General features: G+C 38.8%; 1 protein-coding gene across 7 annotated transcripts in view; it reads right to left on the bottom strand.

Moving 5' to 3' along the window:
• The window catches only part of sncaip (synuclein, alpha interacting protein), a 99,273-nt gene that overhangs the window by 11,287 nt on the left and 63,406 nt on the right, over positions 1–24,580 (bottom strand). For all 7 annotated transcript variants that reach the window (XM_073069419.1, XM_073069445.1, XM_073069410.1 and 4 more), the window contains 5 exons: positions 20,968–21,147; positions 13,735–13,848; positions 9,198–9,323; positions 5,062–5,231; positions 3,818–3,907 (listed from right to left, as the gene is read on the bottom strand). In XM_073069419.1, coding sequence (XP_072925520.1) covers positions 3,818–3,907; positions 5,062–5,231; positions 9,198–9,323; positions 13,735–13,848; positions 20,968–21,147 — 680 coding nt within the window. The remainder of the gene's footprint in view (positions 1–3,817; positions 3,908–5,061; positions 5,232–9,197; positions 9,324–13,734; positions 13,849–20,967; positions 21,148–24,580) is intronic.

The raw sequence follows: 24,580 nt of genomic DNA, 5'->3' as shown, positions 1-24,580 counted from the left end.
GGACCCTGACACCCTTGAGACAACATACCATCCGGGAATCTCGTTCTCAGCCACAGAACCTCCTGTCCATTCTCCTAACAAATCAGCACAACATGTCTCTTCTCCCTCCTTCCCTTCTGAGTCACAGAGCCAGAACAATGCACAAGATACAGGATTAGGCGGAAAAATTTAGAAATGTATAGAACCAATCAGAGGATGGTAAAAGCATTCCTTTCAGCTAGATATTGAAAAAGCTGAGTCCAAAGATAGCCACTTGTTTATTTAACAATTAGTTTTTCTTCAGTCTCCTTGGTTATATTACAAATACAACATGACATCTCTGTGGCTAAAAATGATTAATTTTCATGTAGGGAAGTTTATGTTTGGAAAGATTTGGCCCTCGATCTATTGAATTGAAAAGTGCCATGAAATTTAAAAATACACAAGAACTTTGACCTGCTGTACCTCACAATGGCAGTCACCATTTTTATTTGATCTGTAAATTACACAATAATTTTTCCTTCATCTCTATCTTAAGGATTAGGTTAGATCAAACAAACATAACATACCCTCAAACTACCACAGATGTTATAGCTCATTCATCCTTAGCAGTGGCAGCCCTGTTCTCCCCAAACAGAACAAAGCTGGTGTTCTCCTGGTCCTGTCCTCCACCCAAACAGCTGCAGCATTCATATTCTGTGCAAGCTCCATGACCTTTCAGGAGATTCCACCATTTGCCTCTTTAACTGTGACCACCCCTCCCCCACCAACCCCATGTTCTTCACCTTCGGAAATTCTGAAGAGACTATTCCATAAGACCATAAGGCAGAGCAGTCGAATTAGGCCACTCGGCCCATCGAGACAGCTCTGCTATTCCATCGTGACTGATTTATTATCCCTCTCAAACCCATTCTTCTGTCTTCTCTTCATAACCTTTGACACCCTGATTAATCAAGAACCTATCAAACTCTGCCTTAAGTATACCCACAGGGCCTACACAGTCCTGTGTGGCAATGAAGTCCACAGATTCACTACCCTCTGGCTAAAGAAATTTTTCCTCATCTCTGTTCTAAATAGATGTCCTTCTATTCTGAGGCTGTGCCCTCTGGTCCTAGACTCTCCCACTATAAGAAACATCCTCTCCACCCACTCGATCTAGATCTTTCAATATTTGATAGGTTTCAATAAGATCCCCATCCTTCTTCTAACCCCAGTGAGTACAAGCCCAGAGCCATCAAACAGTCTTCATATGTTAACCTTTTCATAGCTGGGATCATTCTCGTGAACCTTCTCTGGACCCTCTCCAATGCCAGCACATCTTTTCTTGGATAAGGGACCCAAAACTGCCCACAATACTGTAAGTATGGTCTGACCAATGTCTTATTAAGCCTCAGCATTATATCCTTGCTCTTATATTCTATTCCTCACAAAATGAATGCTAACATTGCATTTGCCTTCCTTACCACCTACAAGTTAATCTTTAGGAAACCCTGCACAAAAACTCCCAAGTCCTCTTACACATCGGAGTTTTGAATTTTTTCCTCATTTAGAAAATAGTCCATGTTGTTATTGCTTCTACAAAAGTGCACGACCTTGTACTTCTCTACAGTGTATACAATCTGCTACTTCTTTGCCTATTCTCCCAATCTAAGTCTTTCTACAGAAACCTATTTCTTCAACAGTACCTGCTCCTCTATCTGTCTTTGTATCATCCACAAACTTGACCACCAAGCCATCAATTCCTTCATCCAAGTCATCAACACGTTACATGAAAAGAAGCTGGTCCCTGCGGCACACCACTAGTCACTGACAACCACCCAGAAAAGGCTGCTTTCATTCCGACTCTTTGCTTCTTGTCAGTCAACCAATCATCTATGCATGCTAGTATCTTTCCTGTAATACTGTGGGCTCTTATTTTGTTAATCAGCTTCATGTGTGGCACCTTATCAAAGGGGTTCTGAAAATCTAAATAAACAACATTCACTCAATCTCCTATGTCTATCCTATCTGTTATTTCCTCAACAAATTCTAACTGATTTCTCAGACAAGATAAGGAAACTATACTGACTTAGGCTTATTTTGTCATGTGCCTCCAAGCACCCCACAACTTCATCCTTAATAGTAGACTCCAACATCTTTCCTACCACTGAAGCTATGCAAAATGGCCTACAATTTTCTTTCTTCTGCCTCACTCCCTTTTAAGAAGTGACAAGATATTTACAATTTTCCAGTTCTCCGGAACCATTCTAGAATCTAATGATTCTTGAAAGATCATTATTAATGCCTCCACAATCTCTTATGCTACCTCTTTCAGTACCCAGGGAGGTAGTCTATCTGATTCAGGTGACTTATCTAACTTTGGACTTTTCAGCTTCCCAAGCATCTTTTCTTAAGTAATAACAACACTTACTTTTGCCCCTTGACACTAGCATTTCTGGCATTCTGCCAGTATCTTCCACAGTAAAGACTTATAAGTTTGTCCACCATTTCTTTGCCCTCATTACTACATCTCCAGTGTCAAATGTCCAGCGGTCTGATATCCTCTCTTGTCTCTCTTTTACTCTTTATACATCTGAAAAAAACTTTTAAATTATTGGCTAGCTTATCTTCATCACCCTACCAAATTAGTTTAAACCCTCCCTACAGCTCCAGCAAACCTATCAACAAGGATAGTGGTGCTTCTCTCAGGTTCAGGCGAAGCCCACCCCTTTGCAGACATACCTCCCCCAGAAGAGATCCGAACGATCCTGAAATCTGAAACCCTACCCCTGCACTAATTCTTCAGCCAGGCATTCATCTGCGAAGTCATCCTATTCTCATCTTCACTGACACATCAAATAGGCAGCAATTCAGAGATCACTACCCTTGGAGATCCTGCTTTTCAGATTTCGACCCAACTCCCCATATTCGGTCTTCAGAACCTCCTCCCCTTTCCTATCTATGTCATTGGTAGCAATATGTACCATGACTTCCAGTTGACTACCCTCCCTTTTTAGAATGCTCTGGACCATTCAGGACATTGTTGGCCCTGGCACCAGGTGGGGTAACACATGATCTAAAATTCTCCTTCACATCCACAGAATCTCCTGTCTGCTCCTCTATCACTACTTCACTCCTCTTCTCTACTCAGCCACACAGACAGACTCAGTGCCAGGGATCAGGTCACTGTGACTTCCCCCTGGTAGGTCGATTTCCCCCCCCCCCCCCCCCCACACACACAACAGTATCCAAAGAGTATACCTATTATTGAAGGGAACAGGTAACTCTGTACTGGGTTGCCCAATTCCCTTCTTTCTCCTGACAGTCACCCAGGTACCTGCCTCATGCAACTTAGGGGTAACTTCCTGCCTGTAGCTCCTATCTATCACCTCCTCATTCTCCCATATGAGCTGAAGGTCATCCAACTGTAACTCATGTTCCTTAACATGGTCCTTTCAATTCCCTGGTCTGCTCTTCCATCTACACCAATTAGCCCTCCTCTCTCCCCCACCCCCACTAACACACTTCCCCATGTAACCATAGGAGATGGAACCTCCTCATTTTGCACCATCCAGGTACCTCAACATTATTTTTGGGCAAGGCAATAACTTGCTTGTAGTTTAGTGTACTCCATTTAGTATTCACAACGTAAGTACTCTGGATTAAATTACTCATGAAGGCAACACTAAATTTTCATAGAACTAAGTAAACAGAAAACTACATGTGGCTAATTTTTTATTATTAAATACTGAGTGTTTGTTATAGCATTTAAAGACAGTGTAAGTTGCAGAAGCTAATGTATCTTCATTTTTTTTTCTAATATAAAAAGATAATCTCTACGGAGAGGCATTTTAAGCACCTGGGAGGTTGAAGTTCTGATGTTTCCTTTGCCTGGTCTTGTAGGAAATAGTGCAGCTGGTTTTGCAAGCTGACCCGCTCCACTGTTTGCCTGTACAAAGAGACGTAAATACACAAATTAAATAAATAAATTGATTGATACCAAATTATACTGAGTGATTCCTGCATTATAACAAATGCAAACACAAGTGAGAATCCAGGAAATGCTGCAAAATGCTCAAATCTTACAATATAAAATGTAAGGATTTTTATGTTTGGTATAAATTAGTAAACTTGCAGTGAGAAACAAAATATCCTGCAATGAAAGAATCGTAATTCATTTGGTATGCATTTCAAACAACTACAATATTCAATATCAACAGAAATTATAATGATCTTCCACAGTGATGAATTACAGCCCTTTCAGGACCGACCAGCTTGATAATAAAACAGGACAATATTTGTAGTAATATTTAAAAGTTCCAGATGATTTTTGCCCTTTTAAATATTGATTTGTCAAAAATGCATTTATGGATTTTACTAGCATATTCTACTTCAGTTAAATGAAAATTTTAAAATAAAGGCTGCTAGGACTACTATGCAACTGATTTTATTTTTAGGCACTGACTAACAAATCTGTTTTAAATTCACGATTATGAATCTATTACTGCATTAGTTTGTTGCAAATCAATTTCTGACCAAAATTTAAGAAATATTTCAGAAAGACACAACTTCAAATTTATTTTCTGCGGCAAGTTGTTTCAGAGAAATTTAGGAAGAGGTAAATTGCAAGTCTATAATTAGTCACATTTGAATTTAAATAAATTAAGCTCAGTCACCATTTCAGCAATGTCAAACAACACACACAAAATACTGGTGGAACACAGCAGGCCAGGCAGCATCTATAAAGAGAAGTACTGTCGACGTTTCGGGCCGAGCCCCTTCGTCAGGACTAACTGAAAGGAAAGATAGTAAGAGATTTGAAAGTAGTGGGGAGAGGGGGTGGGCAATGTTTTGTTTTTATTTTCAGTTTCGGTGGCATTGGCCCCATAGTAAATTAGAACTTCGGCTTCAAAGACATTCTAAACTGAAAATAGAAGCAAAATATTGGTGAAATAGAAATCTGAAATAAAAACAAAAAATAACAGAAATACACAAGAATCAAAGCAGACATCTTGTATTTTCAATCATAATCCAAAATTTTAATCTTAAGAAAGAGTATTTAATCTATTTCTGTACTCATTTTTTGGTAGTACCATGACTTACTCTTTTAGTTGCTTTGTTAACTTCACCACTTGTGACGCTAGAGACATGCAGGTCTCAACAACTACCAGGTAACGTGAGCAAGTAGTGTGCCCGTGACGTTCTGCACTCTGTGAAGGCTTCTCTCCATCTTGATTCTGTATAGTCACATTTGCTCCATATTCAACTAAAGTCTTAAAAAGCAAAATTAAGGATTAAATCCAGAACAAACAAAATTATTATAACACCAAATATTCTGGACTGACAGCACAAAAGTACAGAAAGGAATCAAAACATTAACTAAAATCTTCAAAAAATTTAAACAGTGTTGTCAACATTGATCTCAAATTGAGATAGTTACACACTCAGTAGCCACTTTATTAGTTACTTCCTGTACCTAAAGTGACCACTGAGTGTATCCTTATGGTCCTCTGCTGCTCCATCCACTTCAAAGCTCGACAGGTGCATTCAGAGATGCTCTTCTGTCTACCACTATTGTAACTATTGATTATTTGAGTTCCCATTGCTTCCTGTTAGCTTGAACCAGTCTGGCCATTCTCCTCTGACCTCTCTCATTAACAAGGCATTTTTGCTCACAGAACTATCACTCACTGGATGAATTTTGTTTTTCCCGCACTATTCGCTGTAAACTCTAGAGAGCGTTGTGCGTGAAAATTCCTTGAGATCAGCAAATTCTGAGATACTCAAACACCCCGTCTGGCACCAACAATCATTCCACGGTCAAAGTCACTGACATCACATTTCTTCCTCTTTCTGTTATTTGGTCTGAGCAACAGAGGAACCTCTTGACCATATCTGCAGGCTTTTATGCATTGAGTTGCTGCCACATGATTGGCTAATTAGGTATTTGCAATAACGAGCAGGTATAAAATGGCCATTGAGTTAGATAGACATGTCCCTATAGCCGTTGTGTCCTCATTTATGCATCTGGTGATAACAAGATACTTAGGCCAAAAGTTACAATATCAATCAGATGAATGTCATAAAACCTTGGTTTACTGTTTGGTAGCCACCTCCATACCTGATCCAAGATATGCCACTGTTAATGAAAAAGCAATTTAGCTGATACCATCTCCAAGCTGCATCTGCTCGAACCAAACTAACCAAGTTAAAACCAGGAATCGAATTTTTGCAACCAATGTCAAGTACAGCATGGAGAAACAGAACATAAAACTGTAGAGCAGCACAGTAAAAGGTGCTTTGGTTTACCATGTCTAGGCTAAAGAATTGCAAAGTAATTTCCCACACTCATAACATAAAAACTGACTGAATGCTTCCCTGTGCAATACAGTAATGAAAAGGGAGTATACATAATGGATTTATCAACAGGAATATAAAGTTTATAGGAACTGAAAATCTTTCCCAAATATCAGAATCACAGGAAGTTAAGTTTGTCTCATTTGTATTTTATGGTACCATTAATTTACCTAATTTACCAAGGCACTTTCAGGGCAGCATAAACAAAACTTTACTGAGTGAAAGATGTCATTCCAGCAGGTGAGTGACCAAATCCTTTGGTTCAAGAAAAAGTAAAGAACTAGGAAAAGTTAACAAAGGGATTCCAGACATTCAGGCCTAAGAGCAGAAGGAAGGGTGCACAAGAGAGAAAAGGAATTTCTGGGGAGATTAGAGTTTTGTAGGAACCAAGCCAAAGCTGGTCATGTATCAGGACAAGAACTTTAAAATCAAATTAGTAGTTGGCTGCAAACCAATGTATGTTATGTATTCAAAACTAAAGGTGAACAAAATGATGCAATTTGGGAAATGGATGAATAGTACAAAATGTTTATCTTGTGGAACAGTCAACTCAGTGCCTGCTTGGACCTGATTATAAAGTTTTACTTCAGAGATCAAATGCCACAAGGCATTGTTCTAAAAGCCCCAAAATCTATCTCTTAGGCACTTAGATCAGGCTCTAAGATAGTGGTCGCCAACCAGTCAATTGCGATCGACCGGTCGATCTTTGAGACTTTCCCAGTAGATCCCGAAAAAAAAATTAAAATGAATACACAAATACATTATGCCTGATAAATCTTTTGATGCAAAAGCAAATTTTACCCCTACAATGCATATGAGAGTCATATGCAGTAAATTCTACTTTGGAAAAGGACCACTCGACAACTTCATGTCCAAAGGATCAACTTTATCTGGGATGGCAAAACCAGTATTTAACATAGAGGTTTTCCTTGAACCGTGGTGCAAGGCGGAGGGGCTATACACACATGCACACCGGGCAGAAAAGAACGTAAGTAAAACCCCGCAACCCCGGAAACAACTTCTCTTTACAAACAGCTTTCCATAGCGGGAATGTTGCTATATTACGATTATCCTAATTGGTATTAACTTATCTTTATAAAGCTCACATTACAACACTTCTTCCCCTTTAAATTCTAACATTCCCCAAATGTAAAAGAACTGGGAAACAAAAAGCAGTGGTGTCCTTAGCTTGCATACTTATACTAGTGTCTCAGTAACAACTTACCAATACAAAACACCTGAAAAACGTGGCAGATTCAACATTCAGTCTAACAAAGGAAACTGTCCATTCAAATATTCAGTCTGTCAGGCGGTTTGCGAGGGTGCTGTGCTGCAACGATTTGTTGACTTGCTGCTTGAGATAAAGAAACAAGGAGCACGAGGAACTGTCAGATGACGCGTGGCTACTGGATTTAGGGTTTCTGACAGACCTAACGGCTAAATTAAACACACTTAACAATGAGCTCATGGGAAAAGACCGACACCTGCCCCACATGATAAGCGCAGTAAATGTGTTTAAGGCCAAGCTCGGTGTTTGGATTTCAAATTTAAAGAACATGAGGCTGACACACTTTCTCAATTTGGAGGAAATGTTACAGGCCATCAAAGAAAAAAAATGCTTTTCGCCCTGAGCAGTACTGTGGTTACCTAGACAATCTGGCAATAGAGTTTGATCGGCATTTTGGGGAGTTAAACATCATTATATTGCTGCATTTATTTCAAACCCATCTCTGCCGATTGATATAGAACAGATAGCAGCCAAATTCCAGCAAGTATTTGGTGTGCCAAGTGATACGGAAATGGAAATAATTGATTTGCAAAATGACATCGAGCTTAAAGCAAGATCAAGGGATGGTGACTTTTGGGGGCTTGTCAGCAGGGAGAAGTTTCCTCAACACACCACATGTGCACTAAAAGTCAGTGCCTACTTCGGATCAACTTATCTGTGTGAAATCGCATCTTCACAGATGAAAATGATTAAATCTAAGTACAGGAGCTGTCTTACTGACAGACACCTCACAGACGGTCTCAGACTGGCTGTTATGAGCCAAATTTCAGGGACAGCAGGAAGTATTCAGCCCCAGTCATCACACTGAGTACAACAGTCAATTTTTATTAATTTATTTTTTTGTGTTGAAATAAAATTAAATAATGAAACTTAGAATTAAAGGTGTGGTAATGTGAGCATTATAAAAATAAGTAATACTAATTAGGATAATGCTAATATGGCAATACTCCTGCTACGGAAAGCTGTTTGTAAAGAGAGGTTGTTTCCATGGTTGCGGGGTTTTACTTCCGTTCTTTCTGCCCGGTGTGCATGTGTGTATAACCCCTCCGTCATGTAACGCAGTTCAGTGAAAATCTCTGTATGTTAAATACTGATTTTTCCATCCCAGATAAAGTTGCTCCTTTGGGCATGAAGTTGTCGAGTGGTCCATTTTCAAAGTAGAAGTTACTACAAAAGGTATGAAGTATTGTAATATTCTTAAAGAAAGACAGCTATGGCCTGTTTAATATGCTAGTTACAGTGTTTCCTGGTTGAATTAATTTGAAAGTTTGACAAAAGCATTTTATGTAATTCAAATACAATTAGCCCAAATACAAACATTTGTAAAAGATCTCAAGCTGGAAGTACAATCTCAGCTGTTTTCTCTCTAAACAATTTAGTAGGTTGATCTTGCCTTTCACTAAGGCCGAGGCAGGGGATCTTGGGCATAAAAAGGTTGGCGGCCACTACTCTAAGAGAATATTTCCATGTTTAATCCAGTATAACTTAATCTAAGTGTGAAAAAAATGTATTCTAATTCAATATGACATTGTAAAACCACATGTATCCTACTCAAACTCTGGCAAAACTGTATTTATAATTCAGTGAATCCTACCTGAAGGCAACTCAGATGACCATGCTGTGTTGCAACATGAGCTGCCGTGTTTCCATACTGATCAACCTCATCCAAAGATATTCCTTGTTCTTGCATATATTGTAGAAGCCACAGAAGAACCTTTTCCTAGAAAAATTATTCCAAGAATTAAGCAAAATACCACATCAAGTCCTTAAATATTTACAAATGTTTCCTGTAAATTGTACACTTCCATTAATTATACTCAATGACTAGACTTAAATTCAGTTTAGAGTACTAACATTATCTAAATTTAACTTGTACTGACAAGCAGAAAATTTTGAGCTAAGAATAGAAGAATTCAGTAATAACTTAGGGAAAAGTTTGCTTTATATTAAAATACTATGATATGTCCAATTAGCATAAAATCCTAATAAAACTGAACACAATTAAATTTAGCTTTCATTCATTACTTTTTAGAATTACATTTTTTAGTTTGTTAAAGACTGGGAAAAATCCTTTCAAATAGCTAAGTCCACTTACATAAACAGTGGAAATGGGGTAAGCCTTTAGGCAGATGGAAATTTACAATACATGGTGTTCAAGAAAATGGCTTTACAGAACATAAAAGAAAAGTATCTGTAATAAAAGTAACTATAAGCTCCATTGAGGGAAGATCAAAAGCTATGCACAATTATCTCAATTTTCTCAAATACCATCTATAAATTTGCTGATGATACCACCATTGACGAGAGGGCGTACAGGAGCAAGATATAGCAACTAGTGGAGTGGTGTCACAGCAACAACCTTGCACTTGACGTCAGTAAGACCAAAGAGCTGACTGGGAACTTCAGAAAGGATAACACGAAGGAACACATACCAATCTTCAGAGAGGGATCAGAAGTGGAGAGAGTGAGCAGCTTCAAGTTCCTGGGTGTCATGATCTCTGAGGACCTTACCTGGTCCCAACGTATCAATGCAGTTATAAAGAAAGCACTACAGTGACTATAATTCATTAGGAATTTGAATAGATTTGGTATATCAACAAATACACTCCAAAACTGCTACTGAGGAAATGTGGAGAGCATTCTGACAGGCTGCATCACTGTCTGGTTTGGGGGAGGCAGGGGGCTACTGCACAGGACCGAAAGAGCTGTAGCGGGTTGTAAATTTAGTCAGCTCCATCTTGCCTACAAAGTACCCAGGACATCTTCAAGGATCAGTGTCTCAGAAAGGCAGCATCCATTATTAAGGACCTCCAGCACCCAGGGCATGCCCTTTTCTCGCTGTTGCCATTGGGTAGGAGGTACAGAAGCGTGAAGGCACACACTCAGCAATTCCTAAATGGATATTGAACCCGTGAACACTACCTCATTTTTTAAATACATATTATTTCTGTTTTTGCATAAATTTTACTCTATTCAATATAAGTATACTGCAATTGATTTACTTATTTGTTATTTTATTCTTTTTTTCTTTATTATGTATTGCATTGAACTGCTGATGCTAATTTAACAAACTTCATAATACATGCTGGTGATAACAAACCTGATTCTGATTTGGACTTCCTGTCTACCACAGAGGTATTGTTAAGAGCTGTGCTCTTACAATTGCAAGACCAAACATCTTACAGTATTCTTTACATCCACTCTGACAACTACTGTAGAATTTCTCCAAATAGATCCAAGAAACACTTGTGATTTAGTCACACTACTCTGTTACTCAACTCCGCCATGGACTATCTCAAGCCCAGCTGCAAAAGGAGGAGGGTTGGGCACAGGGTAGACAACCCCATCCTGCAAAAACCCAATGCTACAGAATCTCCAAAAATCTTATTCCTGGGAGAGGAAGGAGAAGAAGGGCTATACCTGGGATAACTTGAAAGACTGCCCCAGGACAGAGGATGCTGGCAAGCTGCTGTTGGTGGCCTACGCCCCAGAAGGGATTATAGGCGCAAATAAGTAAGTAAGTTATGTTACTCTAATACGTAGTGACATAGTTTCACTGCATTGAAATGCACTTCTCAGGAATATATGCTCTGCACTACAGAGTAATTGACCATGGCATCAGTGGATGGACCATCACTCTGCAGTCATTTGTCAGTAGCTCAAATGTAGATATGGTAGTAAACTGTCTCAGAATGAATGAAGACAGGTTCCTGATCAATAACTTGGATGATTTAGATTGTACATTAGCAGGATAAAAAGAATGAAATATCATCCAGTTCCTCCTCAGAATTTTATTGGTATGGACTATATGCATGAAGCCCCTTTTTACCGGGAGTCTCTAGAGATGTGGCTTGCTAGGCTCTCGCTAACAGCCACCGGACTCCGCGGAGAGAAAACCACCTTTCTCAAACTCCGTATGTCTAGGGTATGACTTGGGTCCCATCAAAACCAGGAAGTTGGGATGCCTCGACCACCCGAACCCCAACCTCTGTGAGTACTGTGTAAATATTGCCCCCATGCAATCAGCTGTTGGCAAGAAATTACAATTATAAAGGAAGTATATTTACAAATGTCAGCTGTAGCAAACAGTTAGTTGGAACAGAAAAGAAAAAAAATAAAAAGGACCCATTACAGTTAACCCAGTCCAAATGTGCACACAAGTTGGTCATCTTGAAGTTGTCTTTAACTCACGCATTGGACCCATGGTCTGTGTGAAAGTACACACCACCTTCTGAACGTCGCTCAAAATCCACCTCGGACAAACGGGCTCTCCCATGGCAGTACTGGTCCTTCTCCTTGAAGCCATTCATCTGCACAAAGCACCTTGTACAACAGGGACGACATCCTCAGCCAGATTTCTTACTGTCTTCTCCTAGTGCTGCCAAGAAGACCTCAACCCACACCAGTGTCCATCACAAAAATCTCTCTGCCCAACATTCTCTAGAACCTTCTCCCAATTTCGCCATCCTGATAGGGATGCTGCATCAGCCAAAGTTGAACAACATAGCCCCTTATCTTTATTTCAAACCCAAACATGCTGAAAGCAGAGCAGACTGCATAGCAGTAAAAACCTTAACCGGGGTGTAACATGCTTAATGGTGGACATGTAATCACCGATACTTTGGTTGCTTTATAAATGAACTTCCTTCCTTCTTAAAGGTCAGAAGGAAGGATGCTCACTGATAATTGCACAATGCTCAATTCCATTTGCAAATGCATGCAGCACAGCCTGAACGGTATTAAGATAGGGATATATTGTGCTACGAAAGAGTTGCTCAACAGCCATCTTCAATGAGAGAAAAAGATGGCCATTCAAAGACATTACCATTGCAGAGTCCCTCCAACATCATACCCTGGGGATCTCGACTGACCAAAAGCACAAAGGTCTGAATAATAAAGTGGCTAAAAGAGGAGAACAGGTCAGAGGCAGAGTATCTTGTAGCAAGTTCTTTCCCCTGCTACCCCCAATGCTTTTTCAACATGTGGCAAAAATCAGGAGGTTGGTGGAAAGGACCCTACTACTCACTGTATAGGTGCAACAACAAAGAGAGTTTGTCAACTTCCAATATCCCACTGGATTAGCACCACTAGGTCATCATGGCTGTAAATGTGCACCACTTGGAAAACTCACTGGGTAAATACTGAGATGATTAATTCACAAACATATAGTCTCCACTGTTAAAAACAAGAAAGGAAATGCCACTACATGCAGATTTTCTCCAAAGCAATCTTTTATCATTCCTAAGTCACAATTCTGGAATACTTACTGTGAAGAACCCCCACCAGATTCAAGATTTCTCACTATCACCTTCTCATATGCAATAAATACCAGACTTGCCAAAGATGCCCTCATCCTAGAATGTGTGTGGCAGGAGACATTCTTATTGAGTACATCCATGTCTAGAAGCATCACTCAACATTTTAGAAACAGCTTCTTCCCCTCTGCCATGAGATTTCTGAACCCTACTTGAACACTATTCCTCTTCTGCACTATTTGTTCATGTTTATTACACTCTATGGTTATTTTTATGTATTGCACTACACTGCTGCTACAGAACAACAAATTTTCAAGACATACTGTATGTCGAAAACCTGATTCTGATTCAACTGGCTCTGAGCAAGAGACTGAAGTCATGAAAAGATCATCCAACATTTAGCACTCTAACACCAAATGATCTCCAAAAACCAAAGCGAGTAAGTGCAAAGCATGTACTGAATTACAGCATCAGCAAGAAGAAATAACTGACAATCAATGACTGTTGCAACTAGTACTGAGTAGAGGAGGGCCTACCTACTGCTCAGTTAGTTCAGTGAGTTTGATAAAGAATCCTGTTGCCACACTTAGATCCATAATAGAAGGATAGGAAAATGCTACAAGCTGGCATCACAATTGACATTCATTAATGTGTACAATATAAATGATGCCACAACAAAAAAACATTCAGAGCTTCTAAGAAGCCTTAATTTTCCTAAAAAAAAGAGACATTAATGAATCCAATTTTGCCCCCATTTGCATGCATTGGAAATTGGACTAACTCACGTGAAATATAATGCACAGCCCAGCCTACAAGACACAATAGCACTAACAGACAAGCATAAGCATGTTGTTTTAATTTCCAGTCCAAGCCTACCTGACCATAGCATGCTGCATAATGTATAAGGGCAGGGTACCCATCTGAAGGACTCAGCTCAGCAATGGCTTCAGTCTCACTCATCAGCCAGCGAAGGCATTCAAGCTTTCCTTCCTAAAAAGCATACAAACATAAAGATTGAAGTTCAAAATATCATGAAATGTTTCGTAAATTCGTATTTTCTTCAGGACTTCATACATGAGGCAGCTCCAGACAATCTGTACAATTTCAAAAATCCTTTAGCATAATTATTTTAGACTTATGATGGTGTTTTAGAGAAACTCAAATATATTACTGTATTAGTTAATTATAATGAAGAATTAAAGACCATCTGATTTCCTTCACTCATGCTAACAGATGTCAACTTTGCAGGCACTAATTTTGTTTACAAAAACTAATTAGTTTAGAATATCGACTCTTGAAAGGAAACACATTCCATTCACAATACCTAATACTTTAAAACAAAAGAGCAACTGTAAGGGGCAACAACCCAAGATAAAATTTGTTCATAGCAGGTGTGGAGGCATCTGCCAGGTAGCATCGCTTTTCTTTAAGGATGATGAATAGATGACAGAGTTCCCTCAAGATTGGACTGGTCTAAACCTCTAAACTCACTTAACAAGTATGAAATCTGAAGATGAAATCAACTGCACTTGGTCTTTTAATATTTCATAGTTTCATACAGCATAGGAGGCTGCTGTTCAGCCAATCATGTACATGATGGCACACAGGGCAATCCAATTTCCCCCTACTTACATTTCCTACAAATTATTCACTACAGAGCACTTTAGAGGGCAATACTGGTCTTCATCTGGAATTTCACAAGAGGCATTAATATTTGTTGTGCAAAGCCTAGGCTCTGATGACAGCACGTTTTAGGACCTGTTCTACACCTATAGAAAGCCCAAGATGTTTATGGAGAATCAATCAGAAGTTTGGGTTCTACCATTGCAGTGACCTGTTCATCAACTCCCCGTTCCAATTCTTTTTGCTATTTATATTAAATTAGGGATAAACGAGAATAATCTATTAACTTAATTAGCACAACTTTGGTAAGGATGAAATTGTACTGGAGAGTGTGCAGAGAAGATTCATCAGGCTGTTGACAGGGATGGTGAGTGATCAATTAGGCTAGATTTGTTTTCTTTGAACCAATAAGGCCAAGTAGGAATGGGGTAAGGGTTTAGAGTATTATGAGCAGAATAGATATGATCGACAGTAACACACACACAATGCTGGAGGAACTCAGCAGGTCAGATAGCATCCATGGAAATGAATAAACAATCAATATTTCCGGCCAAAACCTCTCATCAGATCGATCCTGATGAAGGATGTCAGCCTGAAACGTTGACTGTTGAGTGCTGATTAAGGGTCTCTGCTTGAAATGTTGGCTTGTTGCCACCTGACCTGCTGAGTTCCTCCAGCATTCCATGTGTATTGCTCTTGATTTCCAGCTTCTACAGAATCTCCTGTATTTATAATAGGCAGTAGAAACTAGTGGCTCATGATGAGAGGTATAATGTTTAGAGGGGATCGGAGGAAGAAATTTTTGTTCCCCATTGAAAGGGTGGTTGGTTCCAGGAACGTACTGTAGATGATGTGCTAAATTTATAAATTTTCTATTGACTATGTATTCCTCAGGATATCCACACCTGAGGCAAGCTGGTGAGGTTAATTGTCTAAGATGAATTGTCTCTTAATGTGCTAAATGGCAAAAAGAATCTAGAAGAGTTGATAGCTAATCCACAAGGGAAATATCTGCAGGGATACCAGGGCATAAGAAGCTGGCATGGACTTGATGAGCCAAATGCCCTCCTTCTGTGTTGTTATAATTACATGGTAACATAATGAGAAACAATAAATGATAACTGGTGTTTTCATAGCAGACTGTGATGCAACCAATGTCCTGGAATGGAAAATCTTACAAAAAGTAGTGGATATGGCTCTGTCCATCATGGGTAAAGCCCTCCCCTCCGTTGAGCACATTTACATGGGAGTGCTGTCACATGAAAGCAGCATCCACCATCAGGGGCCCCCACCACCCAGATCATACTCTCTTCTCATTTCTACCACTAGAAAGAAGGTATAGAAGCCTCAGGACTCGTACCACCAGATTTAGGAACAGTTATTACCCCTCAATCATTGGGCTCTTGAAACAGATTTCTAGTGGACTATTATGAGACACTTTTAAAGCATTTATCCGTGGTCAAATTATTTCATACTCTGCTGGTGTCAGAAAACGAATTAACACTGAAATACTTATGTTGGTTGATAACATTAAAGAAATTGTTAAGACTTACTCTGTGACTCCTAGTAAAGAGCTTTATAAAAAGAGTGTTGAACTTCAAATGGAGCATAGTTTGCTATTATCCTCTTCAACTGAAAATCAATTAATTAAATCTAGGACACAGTTTTATATACATCGGGATAAATCTGGTAAATTATTGGCTAACCAATTGAAAACTGCTTTGGTTAAACGTCAGATCATTAAGATCCATAAATGAGATGGTACTCTGATCATAAAGAGATAAAGTCTTTCAAGAATTTTATAACTCTTTATATCAATCAGAATTTTCTGATGATTCTTCCATAATGGATGAATTTTTAAGGAAACTGAATATTCCGAAATTAACAGCCGAGGATTGTGTATCATTAGATGCACCCATTACGGAAACCGAAATAAAAGAGGCTATTTTTTCAATGAATTCAGGTAAAGTCCCTGGTCCGGATGGTTATACTGTGGAATTTTTAAAATCTTTTTCTTCTATACTCTCTCCTTGGTTATGTAAAATTTTTAAGGCCGCATTAACTGTAGGTAAATTACCACAATCTTTTTATGAAGCCTCCATTTCTCTAATTCTTAAAAAAGACAAAGCCTCTATTGGATATGCATTATATCGGCCTATATCTTTGCTGAATGTGGATTTCAAGATTTTTACCAAAATTTTGGCCACTAGATTGGAAAATATACTATCTCAAATCATTTCTGAGGACCAGACCAGATTTATTAAAAATAGTTATTCAACTTTCAACATTAGAAAATTAATTAATATAACTTATACTCCTTCATCTAGAATCCCAGAATGTGTCATTTTTTTAGATGCTGAGAAAGCATTTGACAGAGTTGAATGGCCATATTTATTTAATACGCTTCAGAATTTTAACTTTAGCCTGACATTTATATCATGGATTAAATTAATATATTAAGCCTTTGGCTTCGGTTCTTACCAATAATCAAAGATCTCCCTTTTTTCAGTTGTTTCGTGGCATTAGGCAAGGCTGTCCTTGAAGTGCTTTACTATTTGACATTGCTTTGGAACCCTTAGCCATTGCTATTCATGATTCACCTAACATTTTTGGTATTACCCGTGGGGAAGGGACATATAAGTTATCACTATATGCTGATGACTTGTTACTATACATCTCAGATCCTGAGAGATCTATTCCTGTTGTTTTATCTCTGCTTGCTCAGTTTAGTAGCTTTTCCTACTATAAACTGAATTTTAATAAGAGTGAATTGTTCCCATTAAATACGCAAGTTCCCATTTATAAACATCTACATTTAAAGTAGTTACAGATAATTTTACTTATTTGGGTATTAAAATTACCAAGAAACATAAGGATTTATTTAAAGTTAACTTTTTACCTTTAATTGACCAGATTAAGCAACTCGTTACTAGATGGTCCCCATTGCCTTTGTCATTGGTTGGTCGAATCAATGCTATTAAGATGATAGTTTTACCTAAATTTTTATACTTATTTCAAGCATTACCAATCTTTATTCCTAAATCCTTCTTTGATATTATTGACTCCAAAATATCCTCATCTGTATGGCAGAACAGAGATCCTAGATTAAGTAAAAAATATTTACAGAAGCCTAAGAAGGAAGGTGGGTTGGCTTTGCCAAGCCTAAGATTTTACTACTGGGCAGTTAACATCCGATATTTAATATTTTGGACACAGGAATCGGCGACATTACAAAGCCCACAATGGGTAAATTTGTAGTGTAAATCTGTACAAGGTTTTTCATTGTTCTCTATCTTAGGATCTTTGCTTCCCTTTGTCCTATCTAAACTGAATAAACAAATGACTAACCCTATAGTTAAATATACATTATGAATATGGTTTCAATTCTGTAAATTTTTTGGTTTGAATAAGTTCATCTTATCAAGCCCTATTATATCTAACTTTCTTTTTCAGCCCTCTCTTATGGACCAAGACTTTGTGCTATGGGAAACGAGGGGTATAACATGTTTTCGTGATATATTTTCAGATCATTGTTTTATGTCCTTTGAACAGCTGTCTAATAAATATAATTTGTCTAGAGCCCATTTTTTAAGATACTTACAAATTAGAATTTTTTTGAATAATATGCTACAGTCCTTTCCGAATTCATGCCCATTTGATATGGAAAAAATTCTAGGTTTAAATCCCTATCAGAAGGGTTTAGTAGCTGTCATTTATAATATGATCATGAAAATACAACCAGGGATGTCAGATAAAATTAAGAATGAATGGGAAAAAGAACTTCAATGTCCCTTACATACAGAGCAATGGGAGAAAATTTTACAGTTAGTTAACTCCTATTTGTGCCAAACATGGCCTAATACAATTCAAGGTGGTACATAGGGTTCATATGTCCAAGGACAAAGTTGCTTGATTTTATTCTTGTGTTAATCCAATCTGTGACAGATGCCATTCTGAAGTAGCCTCACTGACTCACACGTTTTGGTCTTGCCCTTGCTTGCCAAAGTACTGGAAAAATATTTCATTTCAACAGTTCTGAGTATTAACTTGCAACCTCATCCTACTTCTGCAATTTTTGGCTTACCAATGGTGGATAACAGTTGTTTATCCCCCTCAGTTCGGCGGATGATTGCATTTGTCACACTAATGGCTAGAAGATCTATTCTACTGAACTGGAAAGAAATTAATGCCCCAACTACATTTCAATAGTTTTCCCAAACTATATCTTGTTTGAGTTTAGAAAAAATCGTAAGTGTCATTTTTGACCCTTCGGTCAAATTTGAAGAAACCTGGAGACCATTTATTCAACATTTTCATATGAGTTAAACTGACCTTTCCCGAACCTTTTTCTTATCACCTTTAGTTATTTGGATAGAGGTGTGGAGTTATTGACACTACCTTGTATACCTGATATGATGCAATAGCTTTTTTGTTTGTTTTTTTTTCCATTCTTCCTTTTTTGAAATATACTATGAATTTGGGAGGTTATTATATTTGGGTTATTAACTGTTTGTATTTGCATTCCAGCCTTATAAATTATGTACTCTCAAGCTCTCTGTATTTTCTGTTTTTCTTCTCATGTTTGTTTGAAAATTAATAAAAAGATTTAAAAAGAAAAGAAACAGAGGGGATAACTTCACTCGCCCTATAGTTCCCACAAACTATGGACTCACTTTCATGGACTCTTCATCTCATGTTCTTGATATTTATTGCTTATTTATTTATTATTAATACTATTTTCTCCTTTGAATTTATGCATTGGTTGTTGGTCTGCCTTGTTGGTTGCAGTCTTTCAAAGATTCCATAATGGTCCTTGGATTTACTGAGTATGCAGCAAGAAAACACATCTCAGTGTTGTATATGGTGACATATAAAGTACGTACTTTGATAATAAATTTACTTTAAACTTTGAAAATTAAAATCCACTGATAAAAGAGATTAAACTCAAAGTAAGAAAATGCTTCTCATAAACAAGAATTCACACTGTGTTAATTTAGCGAGGAAAATTGTTTCTGAACAGGTTATTGTCATACATCATCTTTTACAATACTGTGTACCAAGTAAATTATTACATGCATGTAGAGTTTGTCCTGTTGAGGTTATCCTAGTTTTGAGATGGGACATACCCAAAGATAGTAAAGAAGCCTGGATTATTGGCTGAAAGGTGCAACTCACTCTGTCTGACTACATTTGTTAATACGAGGAAATCTGCAGATGCTGGAAATTCAAGCAACACACACAAAATGCTGGTGGAATGCAGCAGGCCAGGCAGCATCTATTGGAAGAAGTCCAGTCGACGTTTCGGGCTGAGACCCTTCGTCAGGACTAACTGAAAAGATAGTAAGATATATAAAAGTAGGAGGGGGAGGGGGAAATTCGAAATGATAGGTGAAGACAGGAGAGGGAGGGATGAAGCTAAGAGCTCGAAAATTGTTTGGCAAAAGGGATACAGAGCTGGAGAAGGGAAAGGATCATGGGAAGGGAGGCCTAGGGAGAAATAAAGGGGAAGGGGAGCACCAAAGGAAGATTCAGAACAGGCAAGGAGTGATTGTGAGAGGGGCAGAGAGAGAAAAAGGGGGGGGGGGGAAGAATAATAAATAAATAAATAAGGGATGGGGTAAGAAGGGCAGGAGGGACATTAAGGGAAGTTAGAGAAATCAATATTCATGCCATCAGGTTGGAGGCTACCCAGACGGAATTATCAGGTGTTGTTCCTCCAACCTGAGTATGGCTTCATCTTGACAGTAGAGGAGGCCATGGATAGACGTATCAGAATGGGAATGGGACGTGGAATTAAAATGTGTGGCCACTGGGAGACATTTGTTGTTGCTTGGCTCCTCTCTCTCCCATTTTTTTCCACAACATCTCAGGTTGTTAGAGTGGCAGGAGAAAAATGGAATTGATTTCAAATGTCTTTCATTTTGCCTCAAAATTGACGCTTGACCAATATCAGGGAAACAATTTCAGCATTATTTTAATAGGACTTTGGCATAGCTGATTATCTCATTACATGAATCCAGTAGGGCAGTTAAAAGTAAATCACAAAGTAAGGGTTTGAACTCATTATTAGACAATGTAGCAATGGTGAAATTTCCTCCCTAAGATTACTAGATCAATTCTGAAATTTTACAAATACCATAACAGATACCAGCTTTTTTATACTTAGAACGTATTGAAGTTTCAAAGTTTCACCCACCCTAGTAGAATATGAACTCAGATCTCCAGAGAAGATCTCTAATCTAAAAATCCACCTGAAAATGAAAAAAGGATTTTTTTTTTGGTAGAGCATTTTCAGTTTCAAATTCCATCATTTTTTCATCAAACTCATCAGCTTGTTCTTTATCAGTGAATGAAAAGCCATGAACTGTAGGTGGTGAAAGTCTGAAATGCATTTGACTGATGAAAGGTCATGGGTCAGAAACACAGATTTTTTCAGAAAGTTGCCCAAGTATTTCAGCATTTTCAGATTTATTCCACATGACATACCTTCACAGCTAATGAAGATGGTGTTAATTTCTCATTATTACGTTCCGTCAAGCACTCCTCTGCCATTAAAGTAGTCAGATGCTGCAAACTTTCAAGGTGACCTTGCGAGGATGCAATGTGCAGTAGATTATTCCCATTTTCATCATGAATCTTCTCCAGATTGTCAACAGTTAAGTGTGGCTAATAGTTACATGGGCAACAGAGAAAAGACAAGTTACAAAGATGTGTAATTATTTTGTTCTTTTTTTAAACTTGTACATCACCATTCTGTTTCGCATCTTTGTGTTGCCCTTCATCAATTTTATCAGATTTCATGTTCAGAAGTTGCATTTTGGTTTGATTTCATTAGAAAGATTTAACTACTATTTGAAAGGAGCTTTTAAATTAGATAGAATCTGTCAGGACTTTCTATTCAGAAAGAACCATTAACCGGAATGAAAAGCAGGAAATTTTAAAAAAAGTGATGCTTGCTGGGACTTCCGGTTCAGTTTTCAAATTGATTGGGAGCAGACATAGTTAGAGAGGAGGACTGAGGTTTTGGTGAGAAGAGGTGGAGCCAAGATGAGTTTCTGGTAAGTTTCAATTTCTTTCTTCATTATTACATAGATAGAGCAGCAAGAATGGAACCCAAGACAGCAGTGTGCTCCTCCTGCACTGTGGGAAGTCAGGGAGAACTCCAGTGTCCCTGATGATTATACCCGCCAGAAAGCAGGGCCTGAAGGGCAGTAATCTCTGGATAGCTGCCTGTGCCATGCGCCAATAAGGATAGTTCAATAGTTCTATTCAGTATCAGAGAATGTATACAATACACAACCTGCAAATCTTACTCTCCGCTGACATCCACGTAACAGAAGAAAACCCCCAAAGAATGAATGAATGACAGAAAAAAAAGAGCTCCAAAGCCCCCTGCCCCCCTCCCACATCATAGGATGATATGGCAGATGAACATATGGCTGAAGAATTGGTGCAGAGCACATGATTTCAGATCTGTGGCTCATTGGGTTTTATTCTGGGAAAGATATGATCTGTACAAAAGAGATGGGGTACGCTTGAATTCAAGAGCGTCTAATGTCCTGTCTGGGAGGATTTAAACTTGGATGACAGAGGGGTGGGAGCCAGAGTGATAGATTAGATAATGGAGCAGCTGGTGTAAAGGAAAGACTGTGAGGAAGGATTGGCAGTGAATGGAGCATTGGCCAGGTGACAGTTCTCTTGGTGGATGAGCATTTCGGAGACAGTGACCAGAATTCCCCGGCCTTTAGCACAGCATTGGACAAGGATAGCAGTGGACAGTATGGGAAAGTATTTAATTTGGGAAGGGCTAATTATAATGCAATTAGACAGGAACGTGGGAGTGTAATTTGGGAACAGATGTTCTCAGGGAAATGTACAACAGAAATATGGAGGTTGTTTAAGGACCACTTGCATGGGCTTCTGGACAGGATTCTCCCACTGAGACAGGGAAAGGATGGACTATCAAGGAATCATGGTTGACAAGGAAGAAAGAAGCATACTTCAGGTTTAGGAAGCAAAAATCAGACTGAGCTCTAAAGAGTTATAAGGTAGCCAGGAAAGAATTTAATTGACTTAGGAGAGCTAGAAGGGGACATGAGAATGCTTAGGTGGGTAGGATTAAGGAATATCCCAAGACTCTCTATACATATGTGAGGAACAGAGGGCTGTCTGGAGTGAGGACAGGACTGATATAAAAGAGGAAACATCTGTCTGGGGTCACATTGCTTCAGTATTCACCAGTGAGAGGGACCCTGACAAATGTTAAGTCAACATAGAACAAGCTAATGTGCTGGAACATGCTGAGGTTAAGAAAAGAGGATGTGCTGGAACTTTTGAAAAATATTAGGATAGATAAATCGATGGGACCAGACAGGATGTCTCCAGGAAGCGAGGGAAAAGGTTGCTGTACTATTGGTGATGGTGTTTGCATCTTCACTAGCAACGAAAGAATGACAAATGCTATTCCTTTGTTTATGAAGGGTAACAGGGATAATCCTGGGAATTATAAACCCTTGAGTCTAATGTCAGTGGTAGGAAAAGTAGTGAGAAGATTCTTAGAGACAGGATTTACAAGCATTTAGAGAAGCATAACCTGATTAGTGATAGTCAGCATGGTTTTGTGAGGTGCAGGTCAACTTTGATTGACTTTTGAAGAAGTGACAAAACAAACTGAAGAAGATAGAGTGTTGGATGATGTGGAAATAGATTTTAGTAAGGCATCAACAAGCAAAACATTCCCTATGGTAGTCTCATTCAGAAAGTCAGGAGGTGTGAGCTCCATGGAAACTTGGCTGTGTAGACTCAGAATTGGCTAGCCTAGAGAATGCAGAGAATGGTAGTAGATAAAGTGTATTCGGCCAGGAGAAATGTGTCTATTGGTGTTCCTCAGGGATCTGTTTTGGGACCCCCTGCTCTTCGTGGATTTTATATACACTTAGATAAGGAAGTAGAACGGTGGATAAGTTGCCAGGCAATATAAAGGATGGTGGTGGTGCAGAGAGTTTAGAAGGTTGTCGAAGGTTACAACGGGACTTTGACAGAATACAGAGCTAGGCTGAGAAGCTGCAGATAAAGTTCGTTAACCTTGTACAATGCCTTCAAGTTCAATTTTAGAAGATCAAACTTTAAGGCAGAGCACTAGGTTAATGGCAGGATTCTTAGCAGTGCGGAGGAACAGAGGGATCTTGGGGTCCGAGTTCACAGATCCCTCAAAGCTGCTGTGCAAATTGATAGAGAAGTTAAAAAGGTGCACGACGTGTTGGCCTTGATTAGTTGCAGGAATGAGTTCACGAGCCGTGAGGAATGCTGCAGCTCTATAAAACTCTGCTTAAACCACACCTGGAGTATTGTGATCAGTTCAGGTTGCCTCATTATAGGAAGGATGTGGAAGCTTTAAAGATGGTGCAGAGGAGGTTTACCAGAATGCTGCCTGGATTAGAGATTAAAGTAGAGGTCGATAGGTTCTTGATTAGTAACAGCATCAAAGGTTACAGGGAGAAGGTAGGAGAATGCAGTTGATGGAATAGTGGAACAGACCCATTAGGCTGAATTGCCTAATTCTGCTCGTATGTCTTATGGTCTTTTGTGGCAGTTGAGCAAGCTAGGGTTTTTCGTTTTGGAGTGGATGAGAAGCAACTCAAAAGAGGTGTAAAGGATGATAAAAGATGATAAAAATGGACAGCCTGCTCCTTTTTTCCCCATGGCAGTATTGGCAAATATGAGACAACATACTTATAAGGCTATTGGAGGACAATGTAGATGGGGTGGGAGGGGATGTCAGAGGTAGGTTTTATTTATACACGCAGTGTGGTAAGTGAATGGAACACATTGATGGAGGCAGATATATTAGGGACACTTAAATGACTCTTAGATAGGTACATAGATGAAAGAAAAATAGAGGGTTATGTGGGAGCGAAGCATTAGATTGATAATGGAGTGAATTAAAACTTTGGCACACCATGCTGGGTCAAAAGGCCTGTACTGTACTGTTCTATTTTCTATGAAATTATTCTGTATCAACCTGTAAAAGTCAAAGATTGCAGAATTAACCTCAATGAGGTAACAAAGCTTCCTAGAAAAGATTGTCAATGTGAATTGT

The sequence above is a fragment of the Hemitrygon akajei genome, chromosome 2, assembly GCF_048418815.1.
Source record: "Hemitrygon akajei chromosome 2, sHemAka1.3, whole genome shotgun sequence".
NCBI classification, from domain to species: Eukaryota; Metazoa; Chordata; class Chondrichthyes; order Myliobatiformes; family Dasyatidae; genus Hemitrygon; species Hemitrygon akajei.
This window is presented reverse-complemented; position numbering and strand designations above follow the sequence as displayed.